At 38.4% G+C, this 20432-nt stretch overlaps 1 protein-coding gene and 2 long non-coding RNA genes across 17 annotated transcripts in view; 2 read left to right on the top strand and 1 right to left on the bottom strand.

Annotated features, from left to right (window-relative positions):
• Positions 1-1589: 1589 nt before the first annotated feature.
• Positions 1590-8296, bottom strand: LOC135304707 (uncharacterized). Its single transcript, XR_010365981.1, has 2 exons — positions 8141-8296; positions 1590-2922 (listed from the first exon to the last, which is right to left on the bottom strand). It is a non-coding gene; the product is annotated as an uncharacterized LOC135304707 (long non-coding RNA).
• LOC135304708 (uncharacterized) lies at positions 2770-3655 on the top strand. Its single transcript, XR_010365982.1, has 2 exons — positions 2770-2910; positions 3020-3655. It is a non-coding gene; the product is annotated as an uncharacterized LOC135304708 (long non-coding RNA).
• A 16-nt stretch (positions 8297-8312) lies between the features above and the next one.
• RPGRIP1L (RPGRIP1 like) overlaps positions 8313-20432 on the top strand; it is a 38527-nt gene continuing 26407 nt past the window's right edge. For 7 of the 15 annotated variants that reach the window (XR_010365978.1, XR_010365975.1, XR_010365977.1 and 4 more), the window contains exons 1-9: positions 8313-8447; positions 9780-9859; positions 10668-10759; positions 11525-11669; positions 13654-13952; positions 15127-15226; positions 16602-16745; positions 17803-17908; positions 19990-20136. Coding sequence is in view for 10 of the 15 variants with exons in the window: in XM_064427413.1 (XP_064283483.1) it covers positions 10675-10759; positions 11525-11669; positions 13654-13952; positions 15127-15226; positions 16602-16745; positions 17803-17908; positions 19990-20136 (1026 nt within the window). In the remaining 5 variants the exon portion in view is untranslated. Of the gene's footprint in view, positions 8448-8474; positions 8931-9779; positions 9860-9988; positions 10032-10667; positions 10760-11524; positions 11670-13653; positions 13953-15126; positions 15227-15265; positions 15413-16601; positions 16746-17802; positions 17909-19989; positions 20137-20432 lie in introns of those variants that run through there. The other 8 variants (XM_064427410.1, XM_064427411.1, XM_064427407.1 and 5 more) reach the window with 8 other exon arrangements.

Here is a 20432-nt window from a genome sequence, read left to right as displayed (position 1 = left end):
TCGCCAACAAAGGTTTACAGACAAGCTGTCCTCCTTGGTCTGTCTCCCCGGGTCTGGAAACGCAGTGGTGTTTCAGCCTTGGCTCAGCCAAATTGCAGCTTTCTGAAGTGGTCCTTTAGGCTTCGCAGCATGTTCTCCAGCTCCATCCCAGTTCCAGCTTTGTTCCACTGTCTGTGAGGTTTTGATCTGGGACCCCCTCTCACAGTCTCAGATCCTCCTTTATCTGGGTTTTCTTTTGGCCCACAAAAACCAGTCACAGGCCTGCTCCCCAAAAACGCAAGACCAAGGAGAAAATACCCTATTTTGATTGAGGGCCAATCAAAAATTTCCCAGACTGTGTCTCTCAATATGAGAAATCACCTGTCCAGGCGCCACGTGATATATGGTCTCCTTGAGCCAGGTCTCATAAGCTCTTGGAGATCTATATCACAACCAAGATAGCTCAGTTACCTTAGAAAGCGTAAAATCAGCAGGATGGCTTCTGTGGTAGTGTTGGAAACAGAGAAGTTTTAATAATAGGCAAAGTAACAAAATCCTTTACAGAGAAAAACTGAGTCAGGTGCAAGAGGTTCTTACTCCTGGTAAAACACGTAACAAAAGCAATTAGTTTCTTTGGTCTCTTCTTTTTCTAGTCAATTGCTTAGGCAGGACTTTTTGGCTCCTATCCAATTGGCTATACTTAAGTTTGAGGTGAAGTCCCCAAGGTCCTATCTGGTGTCTTCTTACCTAATTGAGGAAAGAAGCTTCTGGGCTTTTTCCCTTTTTAAGGAGACAAAGGATAGTTTTGTCACTCCGTCAACATGGGGCACATTCCTATACACATTTAATTACATTTCATTATGCATGTATATTTTCATGTGCACTACATTTTCTTATCATTCCTTATTTTGGATATAGGATAACTCATTGACAAGCTAATTCTCTGTGTTGCATTTCATAATAATAAATTCTTAAGTGTTATGTCATAATTTGGTTTTATCTCATTTTGTATGATTTTTAATGACTTTTTAATTTTTAGTTTTATTTTGTCTCTATATTTTTAACCTACCTTGAGACTCTCTATTTATTTCTCTTTTAATAAAATGAGTAATATTTAGAGCAAGGCATCTTGCATTGCAAAGTTATTTTTACATATTTTAAGTGCAAAACGCATGAGGGATTTTCCTTAAATTCTTGGTCCCCTTTCTTTTTTGTTGGAGGACGCTGAAACAAGAAGTGCAGAAAAGAAGCATAAGGCCTATACATAGTCTTTTAAAATATGTAAAATTATAAAATATGTTTGTGTTCTTTGGGAAGAAAAAGCACCAGGTTGCACAGCTTTTCTCCGCTTGATTTTGACTCTTAAGGAAAGCTTTCATGCCATGGAAGTAGTTTTCTCCTTAGCCAGCACCTGTCAGAGGCCTGGCAATGATTGACATGATGGCTGCAGCAGTATGATGGTCCAGGTGAACAGTTTTTCTCCTGGCCTGCCCTTATCTTATGAGAGGCCTTATGAGAGGCCAGCCTCTCATTTAATTTGCCTTTTCTTGCCTCCCCCGACCTTGTTGTGCCAGATTTCCACCACCCTGATAACACAGCCAGACAAGGGCTGGGGTGGTGAGGCACTGGCTCAGGCTTTATTGTCCACCTACATGCCATGAGGGAGCACAAAATCCATCTGCATCCTCTACAGAATGCCATCCTGGAGCAGAAACATTATTCCCAAAGGAAGCCATGCGCCTGTGGCAAGCCAGTGCTGGAGCAGGATCCTGGCAGGACATGTGGAAGCCTGGAGAGAGGAGCTCACAGGGAGCAAGTTCCTGCCAGGATTAATGATCACGTGGGCTCCCACCAGGGTCTCCTTGGTAGCAAAAGGCCCCACAGTGTCACTATGGCCCCTTGGTTCCACCAAAGGTTTCATGGTATCACAGTGGGCCCCAGGGCTCCAGGAGGTTCTGTAGCATTCTCACTGTCTCCAGCGTTCCCTGAGGTTCCATGGTGTCACAGTGGTTCTGTGAAGTTTCACAGTGTCACAAAGAGTCTCCTGGGAGGCATGGGGTCACAGTGGAATGTGGGTTCCCTGCATCCCCACTGTGTCACAATGGCCCCTGGCTTCCACAAGACCCCCACAGTGTCCCAGCGGAGCTGCTGACCCCCCCAGTGGCTGGAGGAGAAGCAGCAGGGACAGCATGCAGACAGTGCCATGGTCCCTTCTGTGGCCATGCATGGCCCGGTCCCTGCTACAACCGAGGTGCATAACACCCACTCTGAGTCCTTAGGTGTGCAGGTGACAGTCACAGCCAGGGGCACGGCTGCTCCCTGGAGGGACCCGCTGGGGTGGGAGGCCGGCAGGGATTTGTTCCCCACCCACACACTGCAGCTCCCTGTTGCCAGGTGGAACTTCACAGACTTCCTCTGTGAAGGCAGTGCTCTATTGTCACTGAAACTATGGGAATAACAGAAACTCTCCAACAACATCTTTTCAATGTTGGAGAATTATGCATTACTTTATTTTGGCCAGGATGTGCAACAGAAGTTATATCATCCACACATGCATGGGCTGTGCAGTGAAAATCATTCCATCACATGTGGTTCTTTACCAGACTTTTCACATATTCATACATACAAAATGCAAAGAAATTCTTGTTCATTGGTCTTAAATTACACAGTTCTTAGTATTTGATCTCCTATTGGTTATTGATACCTTTGCCTTTGTTGTCAACTTGTTCCTTATTCTTTGGTTCTTTTATCCGTCTTTTCCCAGACCAAGTATATCCAACTGCACCAGGGGGTATTTTTCAGTTAGCTCCTGTGTATCTTCTGGCTACTCCCAATCTGTTCATGTTAAGCTCATCAGGCCTCACCTCGTGAACAGTCTTGAACAGAGTATTTTGAAGAGAAATGTTGAAGTTCCACTCCCCCTGGACAAAGGTGAACAAATTCCTGTGTGGGGAAAAAAAAAAAAAAAAAGAAGAAAAAAAAAAAAAGAAAAAAAAAAGTTGTATAACTTCCAACATTATGGCTTCCAAACTTTTTTCAGATCCTCTTCCCAAGAATGAATTCTTACATCATTATCATCCTCCTCTTGGACTTGGAACATTAAATGCTAGCATAAACTATTTATTTTCTGCTACACACTCAATCTTACTTACAGTTGAGTGACTTGCAAGTGGAAACTGCTGTATGACAGCCTGCCAAGGTTTTACGTAAGAGACATTTAGGGATGTAATGGAAAGCTTCCAGCATTAGAATACTGGACACGCCTCTGTGAAAAATACGTGTTAAAGACAATAAAACCCTGGGAACTTGCTCTTCTCCTTTCAACCCAAAAGCAAATAACAAGGCTGGCCCAGCCCCTATCTCAGCTGGGCTGGGCCAGGCAGGCTCTGCCGCAGAGCCGAGCCCCTCTCCAGGGAGCCCGTCGGACCCTGTCTTCGCCGAGCCAGACTCAACAACTACCAAGCCAAAAAAGAGGGAAGCTGCGGTGGGCCTGGCCAAAGCAAAGTTGGGTGGCAGCTGCTAACATCTTACCACCAGGTCTCCTCCTGCCAGCATGGCCACCACACAAAATCAGACAACTAAAACCAGAAGCGGCCCTGCAGACCACACAGAGTAACCATACTGTTATGAGTAAAAAGTTATCGATTTTTTTTTTAAGGTTGCAGAGTTAAAACAGGTTGAACCAGTTGCTGTTGAATTGAAGGTTAGCTTCACGTTGCAGTCACCTATTGTTGAGAGTTCTTCTTCAATTACCTGTTAATGGTTGGTGATCAGCCATTGTCCCCTCTGCTGCTTGCCAGGGAGTGACACCGACCCTGCAGGTAGCAGGGGAAGGGTGTGACATCAGACCTGGTATGCAGATGAGAATGCATTTCACCAGATTTTGCAATTTGCCAGGAAAAAAACCCTAAAAACAACGAGCCAACATGGAATTAAGAGACCTAAGTGATGTCTAAAGGTGAGGAACTTAGTCCAGTATCTGCTAAGATCCTTTTTACTTCTCACCCTAACCTAAAAAGATGTTAACTAGAAAGAGGACCTGGAATGTTAGACTGAAAAAGTGGAATCTCCTAATCTCTCGTGAGGACAGAAGCCCCAAATCTGGCTGCAGACCAGCAGACACAGCTGCATCATCCTCTGTTATGAATAGAAAATTGTATTTTTTTTAGTTTCAGAGTTAAAAAAAAGCAAGTCAAACCGGTCAGACTTCTTTAGGTGTGCTGCCAAAGAAAAGCCCTTAATCACCCGTTAATGGCCGGTGATTAACTGATTGTTTCCCTGATGCTGGCCACTTGCCAAAAAAAGACACCAGGACAGACCCCTCCGAGGTAAAGAAAATAGGAGTGACATCGGAGCCAGTATGCAAATAAGAAATGCAGTGCACCTTGGGTTTTTACAGTTTTACAGTTTTTATAAGAAAAACCCCTAAAATCACGAGCTAACAAGTGACTTAAGTGATGTCTAAGGATGGGAGCATAGTCCCGTACCTGCTTGAATCTTTTTATTTCTCACCCTAACCTGAAAAGAAACTGATTAAAGAGACCCCCCCGGGTTTTTAAACAAACAAACCAAGGACTCAACGACTCTCCCGTGAGGACAGAGTCCCCAGTTCTGTCTGCAGACCAGCGGACAAAGCTGCATCACCCTCCTCCTTCGTGCCACGCCTGGGAGCAGCGGCGGCGAGGGCGCAACCCGTCGATTTCTCCCCACCTGAGCTGATTCTTCTTAATAAAGGCATTAAAAAGGAGAAAGATCTCCTGCCCATTTATTTCATCCTCCTCTTCCGTGACACTCCTGGGAGCAGCGGTGGCGTGAGTGTGCCCCGTCGGTTTCTCCCCACTTGAGCTGATTCTTTTTTAATAAAGGCATTAAAAAGGAGAAAGATCTCCTGCCCTATTCATTTCAGCTGCAACTAAAATTAAATAAAAAAAAAAAAATCCAAAAACTAACCATACAACCAATCCTGACACAACCCCAGCCACAGTTCCCACAGCAAGCACCGAGTAACTACCCCAGGTGAGACGTTAACTCTTTCAATACTTCAATCTTCCCTTAAATTATAAAAAAATCCAAAATACAAAGACCTAAAAAAACCCCCATAAAAATACCAAAGTCAACAAAAAAATCAAATCCCAATTAAAAAAAAAAATAAAAAGACACCTTAATCTTGAAACTAAAATCCTCTTATAACAACTATTAAAAAAAACCCTCTTATTCCCCATAACACAAAAACCATTTAAAGAAAAATTCTATTTAATATCAAACTAAATCCTCCATACAAAAAATAAACAAGTATTAAAATAAGTATAATCCTATAAAAATTAAACAAAAAAAAGTTATCTTTTTTTTTTAAGGTTGCAGAGTTAAAACAAGTTGGACCTGTTGCTGTTAGCTTCATTGTTAAAAGTTCTTCTTCAATTACCTGTTAATGGTTGGTGATTAACCATTGTCCCCCTGATGCTTGCCAGGGAATGACACCAGTACCCTGTAGGTACCAGGAGAATGGGAGTGGCATCAGAGCTAGTATGCAGATGAGAAATGCATTGCACCAAATTTTGCAGTTTTCCAGGAAAACCCCTAAAATCAATGAGCCAACATAGAACTAGGGGTGCCTAGGTGATGTCTAAGGATGGGAGCGTAGTCCAGGGCCCGCTTGGATTCTTTTTGCTTCTCACCCTAACCTCAAAGGATGTTGACTAGAGAGAGGGCCCGAGGTGTTGGACCAAAAAGGCAAAATCTCCTAATCTCTCGTGAGGAATCCCCAGCTCTGCCTGCAGACCAGCGGACAAAGCTGCATCACCCTCCTCCTCCGTGCCACTCCTGGGAGCAGCAGCGGCGAGGGCGCAACCCGTCGATTTCTCCCCACCTGAGCTGATTCTTTTTAATAAAGGCATTTAAAAGGAGAAAGATCTCCTGCCCATTTATTTCAATATAAACTTTTACCTTTAAACAACTCATCTTTAAAACAATACCCCAGAAGTTAACATAACCCATAAACACAACTATAAAAAAACTTATAAAAAATAAAAACAAAAACAACTTCGCAATTACAAATTTCCTCAGGTGGCTACTATTCATAAAAAAACCACAAAACGCCTGTTTTTTTCTTATAGAGGTCTCCATAATATTAACAAAAGAGTCTTCTCTCCCTAAGTAAACAAAAAAAACTATTCTAAAAATAATTAACTAACATTTTAAATTTTATTTCTCTACATTATCAATAAAAAAGTTACAAAAATAAGAAAAGCATTCTAAAAATTTAATTCTAATTACTCTTTCTTTAAATTACTATTAATAAATTTTTCTTTATACCCTTTTAAAATTTTAAACCTACTTTACCTTTCTCCTAATCCTATTTCACAACAAAAAAATGAATATATTAGTAATTAACCAACACCAAGCCCACCACACTCTTTAATGCATGCGAAAAACGCCATTCACTTTTGTTAAAATCTCAGAAGTTTAATAATAATGAAAACAGTAATAAAAATCAGGATAGTAAGAAACAATAAAAAGCAAATAATTACAGACATCCAGGTGCCTGGCACTCTGCCACAAAGCACACCTTGCTAACAAAGGATTACCCCTTAGAAGCAATAGCCTATTGCATATTCATAGATCTCATACATGATTCAAACATTCCTTTCACACTAGGGTGTTTCTGCTTAATTTTAGCTTCCCCCCCCCCATATCTGGTAACTCAGTCCTCTTGGTTCCTCAAAGTCTGAGTCCCTGATAGGGAAGCAATAATTTTTTTCTTAGGATCTTGGTGTCTGTTTGCTGTTATCTCTATCCAGATAGAATAATGAGAATAATTTCTTGATTGTCTTTTCCCTTCCTTGAGCTAGTTACAAAAAAGTATCTTAGATCACATAGTTTCTATTTTAATATTATGCTATAGCCTAAAAACTGTATTTACCACACAACTTAAAAGAGATTAATACAGCACTACTTAAAAGAGATTAGTACAGCCTAACTTTCCAACGTAATATTTAATATTTGTGAATTCAATATTATAATACGTATAGATAACAATATATTACCTAAAAAAATCTCAAAATTAACAAAATTTCAAATTAACAAACCAAAACCACTACACAAGATTAATATTTCTCCCCAATTTAAAATTAAAACCATCACATAGCCCTGCACTCTAAAGAACTTCTATTATGTGTACTTGGAAGAGAATTGTTCTTCTATTACAGCATAAATGAAAACCTGCTATACACATGAAAATTTGAGAGAGTGAGACCAGCTTAGTACATATAAGAAACATACTGCATAACTACAAATCAAAAGCCAGTCTCTGAGATTTTGATAGACAGCATTTAACTGCATACAACTATACCAAAACAAGACCAATTAGAAAATAACCACGTTTTCCTTAAAGAGTTAAGAATCTTACTACTACCAACAGGCTCTAAAGTTATTTTTCTATTAAAATCCTTAGTTGCAGACTTAGATCAGATCTTTCTCCTGATGTGGGAACCAAAACATATGCAGGTAACCAAGATGGCCAAAATCCACATCTGAAGTATAAAGAATAGATTTATTCCACCACCACGCTGGCAAAACAGTGGACACTGACACTGCTAAGCTTATTCTATCTTAGCAAGGGCAGAAAGTGCGTGCAACAGGCCTGTACACTGCTCCAGGCCTGGCACAGGCACATCGCTCCACAGGGCTATGTTTTTACAATCCCTAAGCTTCTTTATCCCTCTTGCCCCACCTCCCCCTCCACCACAAGTAGGCTTAAGCATATGAGGAAAATGCACTTAAGTCTTTAACATCTTGTTATCTTCTTTGAGTGAATTCCATTTCTCTCAGCTGAGAGAAAACAACTTAAAGCAAACACAAATACCTAAAATTTACACACTGAATAATTTTAGGATCTCTCAGGGACAAGGCTGGTCTTTAAGGGAAAACAATTCTAGAAATAACGTTGTCATCACCAATCAGGTTTTAACCTTTTCCTCCCAACACCTGGCCCATAGTGAAATACTTTTAATGTTGAATAGCAAATTAATAGCAATACCACACCCAGTACACCCTGCAAAGGTGTATCTGATTGCAATCTTATAAAGTTTTTTTCTAATCTTTTTATAGAATTAGCCTTTCCTTCATTAATGTCACTAAAGTTACTTTCAAAGGAATCACTTACTGCTTTTCTGCTGCTATTTCGTAAACAAACCCAGCAGAGGTACAACAGCCATCAAGAGCACCATTCAATAAAACGTTTACATACTGCACATTTGAAGCACAACCTTCAGTTCTCGCTGCAGCTCCCCTCCTCCACTCCCGAGCGCTGCGCGGGCAGCGGCCGAGCGCGCGTCCCGAGCGCGCGCCGGCGGCGCTCGGCCGCGCCCCGAACTCCAACTCCCAGCAGGCAGCGGGGCGCGGCCGGAGCCGTTGGTCGCGGGCCGCGGCGGCGGCGGCGGCGGGCTGGGGGTTGCGCCGGCCGGCGGGCGGTGAGTGGGAGCGGCTGCGAGTCCTCCGGGCACGGCGGGGGAGCGCGGAGTGGCCGCAGCCGCTCAGGGGGATGTGGCACCGCTCCCTGCAGCGGGCTGTCCCCAGACGGGAGCAGGCCTGTGGCGGAGCTCGTGAAGCGATGATGTTAGGCCCGTGAGGCCCATGGCGCGCAGCTCGATGCCCGTAGGAAAGGCAGTGCCTCACCGCTTTACTCAGAACGGCCCGAGAGGCCTTTTCGGTTGCATTGTCTATTTTTTACATAAAAAGCGGGAGTTGGCCGCTAGGTTTAAGTAGGAGTTGTGTTACCTTGCCCGAGTATGGGAAAATAGCAAGAAAAGCATCATTTTGGCCATGTGCAAGACTCATGAAATTCTAAATCCATATTGAAACAATTAAATGTCATAATTTTTAAGATTTCCCTAGAACCCCCTTCCCTAGAAGTGCTTCCTACCCCCACTGGCTGAACACTTTTAAAAATTTAGGTAATCCATCTTTAGTTTTGCTACTTTGGAGCGATGCTGGTGCAACAGTTTGCTTTTGTGAGCTATATAAAAATTTGGATGGAAAGCATGAGGTTTGATTCTCTAGTTTTAAGCATTCATCTCATTACAAGCTGGTCTTGCATAACTCAGCAAAGTCATATGCAGTGTTTTGTAATTTGCCAGATGGTGATAGAAACATTAAGTACTGCAGTATATTAGAAAGTTTAAGTTTCTTGAACTCCAGTAACAATAAAATTATTCTTTATATCTAACTGGAAGTTCTTATAGGCTAATTCTAGAGATATGGAAAATTTTTCTTTCTTTGTATGTGAAGTTCTTTTCACTTATTTTTGATTAACAAAAGTGCTGAAGTGACTGTATGGTTACTTTTCTTGGAAATAAAATCTGATTGAAATTTTTAAGGTTCAGCATAGCATCTGGATCTGTCCAGGTATTCATTGTTATTTTATTCTAAATTTTCGTGATGAAAAAGATCGAAAGCAAGACTGACTTGTTGGAAACAGAACTTCCATTAATCCTTATTGTTCCTTTAGGACAAAGCCATGTGGAGACTAGTTTATGATAGATGGCTTTGCTGGTAGAAGAAAGGCATCACTTAGGCAGTAGTTTTGATGAAAAAATTAAGAGATATTTCATGGAATGTCTGTGGATTGCACTATGTCACTTCTGTCTTCTGATGCAAGTCTTTTTACCATCACTGTTAATATGCCAATGGATTCCTAGATAATTTTGGATTCACTAAAGATTTATATCATCTGAAGGGTGTAACAATGTGGGCAGGAAAGGCCATCCTAAGAACTTCATGTGCCTCTTTTCATGTTGTTTCAGCATTCCTTAATTCTCTGGCCAACATTTAATTTTCTGCACTGGAAGACAAGAAAGAAACAGCAGTATCTTCATATATTGCAGTGAGAAATACTCTAATTAATACTTTCCTAATCTCATTTTGTCATGTAGCTGATCTTTCTGTTGTCTTAAAAAAGAAATGTGTTTGGATTTATGAATATCATTCATAGGAATGTCTCTGTTTTTAAAAGTAATTTCTCTTAGGACAACGATTGAAAGAAGACTAAGAGATTGGTAGGTAATACTGAAATGACTCCATAATCCCCAGAACCTCATTTTACAGTCCCATTCAGAATGTGAAGGATGACATTCACCTACCAGTTGATGCCTTAAGCTTTTGACATGACTTAAAATTAACAAACAATTAAAAAAAGAAAAAACAAAAAGAACCCCCACAAAACAAAAACAAACAAAACCCCAAAACAAACAAAAAAATAAAACAAAATAAAACAAATAAAATAAAACACCCAAAAAAAAAACCCCAGAAACAAAGACACAGAAGAAACCCCATCAGATCCTCCTCCCACATCCACTTGGAAATATGGCCTTAGCCCAAAGATTGCTGAAGACAATCTAGAACTGGAACTGTAAAAGCTCATACATTCTGCATGCATTAAATAGAATTGGAGCTAGCTACTGCATAACCAAATAAGCCATTTTTTTTGCATGGATTAAAAATGGCATAATGTTAAACTTGAAGGTTTTGATTGTCCTCTGAGGAATTCAGTTAAGATAGGAGCATTTACAGCAATACACAAGTCCATCATTCCAGTGAATCTGTCATTACTTTTGCCATCATTTTATATGATGTTTTGTAGTTCATTCAGTTAAATTACAGATGGAGTAGCATTCAAATTTTGTTCTTCATAGGTAAGCCATGCCTGTTTCAGCTGATGAAACTGTGGGGAACCTGGCTGTGAGAGACACAGTCCTTACTCCAGCTGGAATTGAAGGATTAAAAGGTTTGTACCAGATGCTATTTATTGCAATTGCAGACTTTGGTCAGTGGCTTCCTTTGCTTCTTTCAAAAATGTTTCACAAAATGAAGATCAAAATCTGGGTTAAGTTTTGAAAGGTACAGTGACTCATTCTGTGTTCAAGTAGGTTGTTGTAAAAGAGAGGTTGCTGTGAGATGCTAAAAACTGGAAAACTCATCAAACTATAACATTCATCCTTCCAGAAGGAAAGAGAATGCTTTTTTGCTGAACTGAGGACAAGGACAGATCCATTTAAGAAAATGGGAACCAAAAGTACTATGCAATTCTTATACGTTACTCAGCTGCTATTAGGATGGAACTGCTGGGCTTAGTCTTGTATTTGAGTTTGTTTTCACAACTGTGACTTAAATCTTTCGAGCTTCAAGAGAGTATGTTCACTTTGAAACATTAGAAAACATCTCAATGGTAATGTTCATCCTATCTTTTAATTATGTTTGACCATTCCTGGTTGCTTGCTAAATTGTTATCTTTTCATTGCCTGGTAAGTAATCAGTTTGCTGCATCATTTGACCTACATGGTTTTTTAGCCTCTTAAAGAAAGGAAAAAGGAAGTGATTAACCTGCCAATAAGTCTGAGGCAATTAATCAATAGACTGAAACAAGTGTCAAATATCATATTCCTTGAAAATTTTCATTAATTTTTTTTCAGAATTTCAAAGTGAGTTAGACTTTGAATTATATGTTGTTGAATGTATTGAAGGTAATTTAAAATTGCCTTGATTTGGGTAGAATCATCATCTACACAGAATGTAAAAGCTCAACAAGTCATATCAAGAATCAGTCGAGAGGAGCTGGAAGACAGATTTCTTCGTCTACGTGATGACCACATCCTACTCAAACAGTATGCCAATAAGCAGGAGGAGAAAATTAAAAGGTATGGGTTTAATATTTTTCTATTAACTCACAGTACCCTTTTGTCCCTTTAAAGCATCATTAACAAATTAAAAATCATGGTGATTTCTCTCAGAGAGCACTTTTTAATACAATATCAAAAACCACCCACTGGACATGATTTTTGTAATGATATCTACAGTCTGTTGTCTCTGAGTATGAGATGGTTTTTGCAGGGACCCCTGTTAGATTTCTCTGTACAGGGGTACACTCCTGTCTGCTATATGAGAGATGATACCTTGGATTCCCAGCTGTGCTGCTGGAATGTTCCGAGACTTGGAGAGCAGGCTGCAGAAGCCTAATGGTTCTTCAGGCTTTTCATTCTAGAATCAAAATGGTCTATCCAGAGAGATTCTGCCCCTTCTTTGTCCCAGTCCGTTTTTCAATAAGTTGAATAGCATCTAGCATTTTATTGGTGAATTAGCACTAAAATGTCTTTATAATCATCACTCCTTTATTCAGTAGATAACTGTCACATTATGTCACAGTACAAGCTGGCTTGTACTGTGCAGTTAATTCAGCTGTAGATAATAAACCCTGCCAGTTCCATAAACCTGGCCCCTGAGTTGACTGACGGAATCTCAGCCAATTATGTTCCGTCCTAAGCTGCAGACACCTCACTGGTCGAGGAGCTTGGGGAGTCAGACCAGTGAGCTATCCAGACTGGGTTTTTCAAACCCTTTTATAAAGAGGGGCTTGAGGAGTAAACAGGCTCTTTTGCCACCATGTGGACGTCAGGGTGTGGGTTGTCCCTGTCTCCAACCACTGACACCATGAAACGTGTGGATATTAAACATAATAGATAACTTCAGTGAAGAAGTCCCAAATACCATGGGGAGCACAGTACCCAGTTTACCCACAAACATACAAGCAACTTTAGGCTGATTATTAAACTCAGTATGCTAGGATTTCTGTGCTAATCTTTGCCAGGACTTAGTGTGGCAGCAAACTGATCTGGACTATGAAGAACTGTTTGTAGTAGTATGACACTGCAGAAAGCCTTAACACTTTGACTCTGTGTTTCCATTGTGCTAATTGTTAACAAAGCCTTTCTGCATCTAAGCCACTTTTTGGTGAGGAGCTATCGCCGGTCAGGAGTCTGTGTACAAATCGCAAGCAGGACGGGACTGCTAGGAATGCATCTTGAGCGCCATTATTAACCTTAGAACTTCCTAATATCTTGCTAGATAGACTTTTCTGCAGCTTAGGGAGTTATTCTAGACAAGTGTTAATACACAGACCATTGTTCTATTTGTCCTTACTTTTCTGCTTCTCATATAATTTTTCTGCTGACCAATCTTATGGCTACTGCTTAGCTCTAATCACAGTTCTGCTGTCTTTGAGGCCTGCCTTTTGCAGCTTTCCCAAAACCCTCTGATTTTAAGGATTTCCACAAGGAGCTAAGGAATTCATCAAAGGGTAATTGAAAATAGTGCCTATTTCATCCTTTAAAGTCCAAAACATTATTTTCTTTTGACTCAGTATTCAGTGAGCCACTGTCCAGTTGACGGCGTTACATAATTTCCATCTTTTCTGTCAGGTTGTTGTCAAATACAAGATTGTAGAAAAAATTAATTGTAGATTAAATTAATTGTTTTGTTATTTCAAATAGCAGTTCCTATGTTTCTGTGCACAGGAAATACCACTCATCATCCACTTACACCAGGTGGGTGTGCTCATAGTCCACTTAGATAAAATTACATGCAATGTAAAGGTGTCCTTCCTTTACTAACCTTAAATGATTAGCCTTAGGAAACTGTTATTCATCAGTGCTATAAAGCAGATTGCTGCTCAGTAGTATCAGTTATCTTCAAGGAGTTTGTCACAGCAATAGTTATATCAAAATTTGAAATCTGTTATCAAGGTTCTATGCTGACGTCTCCACAGGGGTTATGTTTCTTTCAACAGAATAGTTTCCATGCTGACTTTTCACAGTATTTTTCTTTTTTTTCAATTATTTTCCCCAGAATGACCACCAAGTTAATACGGCTTGTTAATGATAAAAGAAAATGTGACCAGGCTGGCTGTGGACCCAAGCGGCTGGGTCACGCTCTGGAGCTGGAAGAAATGATTGAGCATTTGCGAGAAAAAGTTTGTGAGCTTGAGAAACAAAATGAGAGCCTCCGCAACAAACTCATTTCAACTAAACAGCAGCTCCAGATTCAAGGCCATAGGCCTTGTCTGTATAGCTCCGTTCAATCTCGTGTGAACACTGGTCTCAAAAAAGAGAGTGAGACTGCTGGCATGCCAGAGCACACCAAGAAGGGTATGATTCACATTTGTAAAAACAGCAGACTCTTTGATTGCACTTGAAACCGTGATTCTGAGTTTCAAAACATTTTTGGTGCAGATCAGAAAATATGCACAGCAGTTATTGAAAAATAAAATGCCTGGAAAAAATAAGGATAGTTTAGCTATCTCTAAGGTATTAAGAGATAAGAAAGCTCTACAAATAATAATTAGAGCTTCCAGTATCTGCTTCTTATTTGGCTGATTTAAAAATACTATGGAAAGCTAATCAGGTATGGATGTTCTGTAAATATTTGCTTTCTTTGAGTGCAGTCATGTAAGAAATGCCTTGAGTTGAACAAAAGTAAACAAAAAAAATTCTAGGCATATACATACACACACCCCCACACCCACACACACATATATATCTGTATTGCAATTACCAGTACCTTAAAATAACACTTAAAGATCAAAATTCTAAACGGGTCAAGTTAATGGAGCAAAGTAGGTAAGTTTTTCAGGCATTTTGGGAAACTGCTGGTATCACTGTACCTTAAACCTAAGTGATGCAGTTCTGCGGACTGAAGGATGGCTGCCTTAATGCTGTCTTTGAAATGAAGTGTATTTGGTCCCACCTCAAAACTTGGTTAATTTCTTCTTGGTAAGAGTAGGAGAAAAATGTGGAGAAACCATTGCATTTGCTCCTAAAGTAATAATTCTTCCTTAATTAATTTCTCACTTCTTTTCTTCACCATGGGCTTAGGATGCTTCTAAACAATACAGGAAAATTATCTGCACTGCTACTAAAATACAGTCCTAACAATTGCATGTCTGGGTGAATGACACTTGGGATTTTCCAAAGAAAATGCTGAGAAGGAGTGATTACAAGTCCATGTTCCTGTCTAATAATACTGCTATTTCTTTTCTCTGAAGACACGATCTCTGTTCTCTTTGAAAGTAAATCTTCTAAAAATCTTTCAAGACATGTTTTTAGCAGTTTGCTTTAACGCTGTTCAGCATGGCCTATCTTTCAGATTTTACAGCAGCTTATGTTGTGCATACTATGATTATTTCTATGTGATTTTGATGTAAAAATACTTCTTATGACATCTATATAGAAATTGCAATTATTTGTACTGTGTTAAGATGTTTGGCTTGTTAAAGGTTTCTCATCCAACAAGTCAAAAATTTATCTTTGTTTTTGTATTCAGGAATGAGATTTCAAAGTTTAGAAGTGAGATCATCTCACCTTGTGCTCCCCAAATACGGACAGAGTCTGCTCGAGGATTCAAGGGCTGAAATCAGAAATTTGTATGATTTTCATATTACTTCTTTTTTTTTTTTTCATAGTTCTTAGAACTTATTCTTTTCTGGAAGAAAAAAAAGTATATCTTTTAAGAAGTTTTCAGTTCAGAAAACAAAATGGCTGGTTCTGACAATAATAACACAGGAACAATGCAGAATGTTAAGGAAACCAGGAAATCGGGTATTTAGAATGTAGGTACATAAAAATTTGGCTACAAGTTAAAACTGGCTTTCTTTGCTAGGATGCAATGCCTGCCTTGTTTGTTATGGGTCAAAGCTGACAAAAGAAGAAAGAGCCTTGGGTGCAAAATTTTTACCAGCATAAGTCCTAAAATGTGCACCAGCATGGAAGTGGTAACTATGTGAATGTGTTTCCCTGGTGCATTTAAGTTTCATTCCTAGAGTCAGACAGATTTTATGGATAAGTGCAAAAAGCACAGTATTTGGATAGTTATGTAAAATGATTCTGATTCACTTTTGCATTTTGAAGTGTGGTTTGTAACTCAACTGCATGTTTCAATTGAATTGAAGCTTTGGAAATCCTTACAACATCCTTGATGTAGAGATAGCATGAGAAATAGAGAGGTGTTGTATAGAAAAGGTAGTTAGCATCTAATTTAAAGATATTGAGGTCTGATTAGAATATTTTTCTTCTCCGAATTGTGTGTTTAGAATCTGGGTTTTCTAAAAGCTGTTAGTTTATTTTCACAGTAATTTACTTAAATCAGATTATCAATTACATTCTGTGTAAATGCTACATTTCCAATTAATGGGCAAGCTAAGCTTAGAAATACATGGATTAATGTGCAATCATTTATTTTCTGCTTGGAATTTTATAAATTCAACAATTAACTGGAATCATAAGAAACAATTGTATGGAACTATTTCTATAAATTACTTTTTAATGCATTTATTGGATAAATTCCACTGTTAAAACACATATTTTGATTTTATTTTATTTTGGGGTTTTTTGGGGGGATTTAGATTTTTCCATTTCAGAATAAAAGCTTAAAAATTACTTCCAGTGCTCCATCCATTGAAGATCTAATTTTGTGATAGCTTGTAATGGTTTTTTGCTTTTGAGAAACCATTGGCCCTAATGGATGAGAAGGAGGATACTTATAGAGTATAAGAAACCATGAACAGCATTTTAGTGAGGTTCTGCTAAGCCTTCTTGAGTCCACAGAAACATTTATTTTGAGAGTTTGTGTTGCAGTTTTGTAGCAATTGAAACTCGTAAGCCTCTCTTGTGAGGTATGTTAATAAGAAATACACATTTTGCTGAACACTTCAAAGTTTGGCTTACTTGAGTACTCTTTTTTTTTTTTCCTTTGAAAGAATATATAGCTGGTTTTAGAATGTAGGATGCTTTTATTTGCAGGGAGACTGTCATTGAGTCCCAAAAGAACCAAATTGAGGAACTAGACCGTGCCAGAGAAATTCTTGGGAGTCAGCTAAGAAGGAAAGAAAAGGAAATTGAAGAATCCACCCTACGGCTGAAAGAGCAGGGTACAGCAAGCCAAAGGTATTGTGAAAAATTAAAATCTCTGTGGTGGAAACGTTAGAAGAGTTATATAATAATATTTGTAGGTAGCTGTGGAAGTTACTACTTCTGTAAAGAAATATGGGCCTTATTAATTTTTGTCCAGTTGGTGAAACCAAGCCATAAAATGTTTTGCCAAATAGCATGGATAATTCTAAGCAAGGAGATAGTTACAATAATAAATTATGATGGTTTTTTAATAAATAAACAAAAAAGTTCATAATTGCCATTTTAGAAAATTCTTTTCCAGCAGATACAGGTTCAGTTGAAGTTCAGGTCATAAAATTTTAATCACCTGTTTTTCCTTCACTTTAATTCTTACCAAAATTTAGGTGTAGGTTCGTAGTGGACAATTCGATGTTCACTAGTACTCAATAATTTGGAGTCTGCAAATAGTAGAAAAATACTGGCTCTGCTGTTGCAGAAAATGTTGAGATAAATGAAAGTCTCTAACACTGTTTTAGTATTAGAGAGCAACATTCCTTTCTTCACATACTCAGCTGGTTTCCACATGTCTAAGCATTGTAGCCCCTTCACTTGCTCCAGCATGGCATTGTGACAATTTGTCCTGCATGTCTAAAATAAACAAATATTGGAAGAGAAATTGCCTTTTCAGATATTGAAAATCTATTCTGATTTTTTCAGAATTTATATTAATAAAAATCCCAACTGGTTTCTCCTCTCATAGTTGTAGAAATAATGGGGTTTAAATTGCCAGCTGTCATTTTCTTTGCAGTATTTGATAGGTGGAAACTTCACAAAATGGTGTTCTAGTGGCACCAGATATTTTGGATGGTGGGAGAGAGCGAAAACAATCTCTTTAGGCATAGGATTGTTTTCTTTTTCTGTCATATACAATTTTATACAATAAACAAAGGTGTGTATGTATTGATTGAAGTTGCTGGGTCATCAAACAGTAAAATCTTTATTTACCTAAACTCTCTAGTGTGAATTATAGAAGAACAAATTAATTTGGGTATTATACACTACATCTTCTTTAAAGTATGTGTTTATGATGCATTTGTTTTTAATTTTGAAGGCTAAACATTCAGGACAATGTGGAAATGATCAAGGTCCGTAAACAGCTGGCTGAGAAAAGCAATGCTCTTTCAGCAATGGAAGGAAAATTTCTCCAGCTTGAAGAGGTAATTGCAGTTTGATCAATAACATTCCTATACTCTTATCACATAGGCATGCTAAAAGAAGAAAAATTATACACAGTTCTTGATTCAAAGTCAGTTAAGTGAGTACATTAAAATGAACTATATCCTACATTACACTCAAACTACTCCAGATGGCGTAGGAATTTTTTAGCCTTAATCTCTCTTTTGTTTCATCAGGGTCTAGCAGGTCTTGGTAATTCCATCTGCAAAGTCATACCAAGCAGATTATGAAGAACGAACTGAGTTGTTTGGCTATGAAAGAGATCCCTGATCATTTAAAGGGAGGACTTTGACTTAGATGTACTGATTTACCAAAAAAGAGTACCAAGCCCTCTCCACTTTATTACTCTTTGCTGAAGTTTGGGCAGTTTGGCTCTTCTGTTCTGATGTTAGGATTTAACCTCTGCTGATATGTTCGTGGAAGTTATTTTAGAGGGCTACTTTAAGTAATCATTTTCCTTATAAAAAGAGCAATTTTATGAAAATACCTCCAGAACATACAATTCTGTGGTAGATTATCTATAGGTTTTAATTATACTGCTTTTTTTCTGCTTTTTCCTGTATGTATATGGAAAACTGCATATGTATACAAAGGTGATATGATAATACCTTGGAAATGGGAGACTTCCTGTAAGGAGGAATCCTAACTGCAATAGAGCTTTATTATGTATACAGCTTTAAGAAGGGGAAGCACTGAGTATCCTTAAAAAACTCTAAACATCTGTATGCTTATTGTTAGCATGCTAAATAACACTTGTGCCATTAGTTTTTTCTTTGGTTCCTTTTTTTGCCCATGTTTTTCTGTTTCTGCATTTTGTTTTGCTTTGCCTCCTTCCCCCTCTTCAGTGTAACTCCTGTATCTTCTCTGCCAGACTGAGAAAAGGTTTAACATGGCTTTTTGTCTTCTTTCTCTTTAAGAAATTTAAAATAGAGAGAGTTTAACTCTAGAATTTAGAGTTGAATTCTCTCTATTTATAACTATAAATAACTAGTTATAAAAATAGCTATAAAAATAACTCTATTTATTTTTGTTAGACTGACTGCTAATATTGTGTATTCTCTGTGATTTTTGTCTTCCTGAGAAATGAATACGAAAAGCTGAAGATCAAATTGGTGACTGATTTTTCATAAGTTTTTTATTAATTTCCAGTCTGTTCAGACTGCATGTGAATGTAAACAATTTTTACAGGATTAACATTTAGCTTCTCCATTTAACTACTTTGTAGGAATGTTGTATGGAAAAAATGAAGCTAGCTTCTTTCTGTCTAAAAGCATTAAACACTACCTATATTCTTGTATGTATTTGGCACAAATTATCATCCAGTCATTTTATGAAATAGGAGATTGGGCTTTCAACTATTTTGTCTCAAATCGTAATTTGAATATGATTTACATGTGAATTTTTAATGAATGAGGCCTAATTACAGGATTGTAGGCATATTAACTAATGTTCTGGAAATAGAGGCTCTATCAGCACCCTCCATTTAATTTTAATGGGCCATCAAAGTAAATGAAAATATGATGGAAATCAGAAGTCCCTTATTAAAGTTCTTCTAGCTGGGAAATAGAGCTGAATGCATGAGGGTTGCAAAAGAATCATATATCTAGAATTGTGTGTATATGTGTATCTATAAGTATAAAGATGTATATGTGTGTGTGTGTATATGTATATATAAATAGAAGGGTTAAGAGAGCTGTGGCAAGCTCTGTGATTAACATAGATGTGGGTGACACTGATTTCTGCTTGCTGCTGCAGTGGTTTATGGTTAGCATGTCCAACCGCTGTAACCACTGCAAAATATTTTAATTGCTTTACAGGTTTATTTCTTTGTCATTTTCATAGTGAGTAAACTGAGGGCTTGATATTCATGAGGGCAACCAGGTCACTTTCTGCTGGCCATGGGAAGTGAAAGTTACTTTCAGTTACTTAGTTCAAGAATGTGTCTTGCTGATCACATTGAGAACATCTACTCAATAGTGCCTTGAGAGCCCCTTGTTGAAATACATCGTGTGGGACCACTCTGCTAGATCTGATCCTGATACGCCTTCCTTCCTTTTCACAGAACCTAAAGAACTTGAAGACCAGCCATGATGCTTTATTAGCAAAAGGTGATGAACTGAATGTTCAGCTTAAAGAAGAGCGGCTAAAGTGCTTTCATCTTCAAAAAGAATTGCAGACAGTAACTATTTCAAACAGAAGGACAGAAGAGGTGAGATTGTGTTCTTCAAGCAGATTCAAGATCTCTTGAACACATAGATAAGGGAAGAGTGAATGATGGGATACCTTTTAATTGTGAAAATGTGAATAGATGTTTCAAACACATTTAGAAGACTGATCTGGTGTTATATATACTAGTGATATATACACTTTTATCCCATTAAAAAGAAAAAAACAGTGGCTGCTGCTTGCATTTGGTAGAATATCAACCACACTTGATCCCTGTGCCGCATAGTCTCTGCACAGTGTTTGGACAATATTTGAGGTTAAAGCATAGGATTTCATGTC

The sequence above is a fragment of the Passer domesticus genome, chromosome 7, assembly GCF_036417665.1.
Source record: "Passer domesticus isolate bPasDom1 chromosome 7, bPasDom1.hap1, whole genome shotgun sequence".
In the NCBI taxonomy this organism is placed as follows: Eukaryota; Metazoa; Chordata; class Aves; order Passeriformes; family Passeridae; genus Passer; species Passer domesticus.
This window is presented reverse-complemented; position numbering and strand designations above follow the sequence as displayed.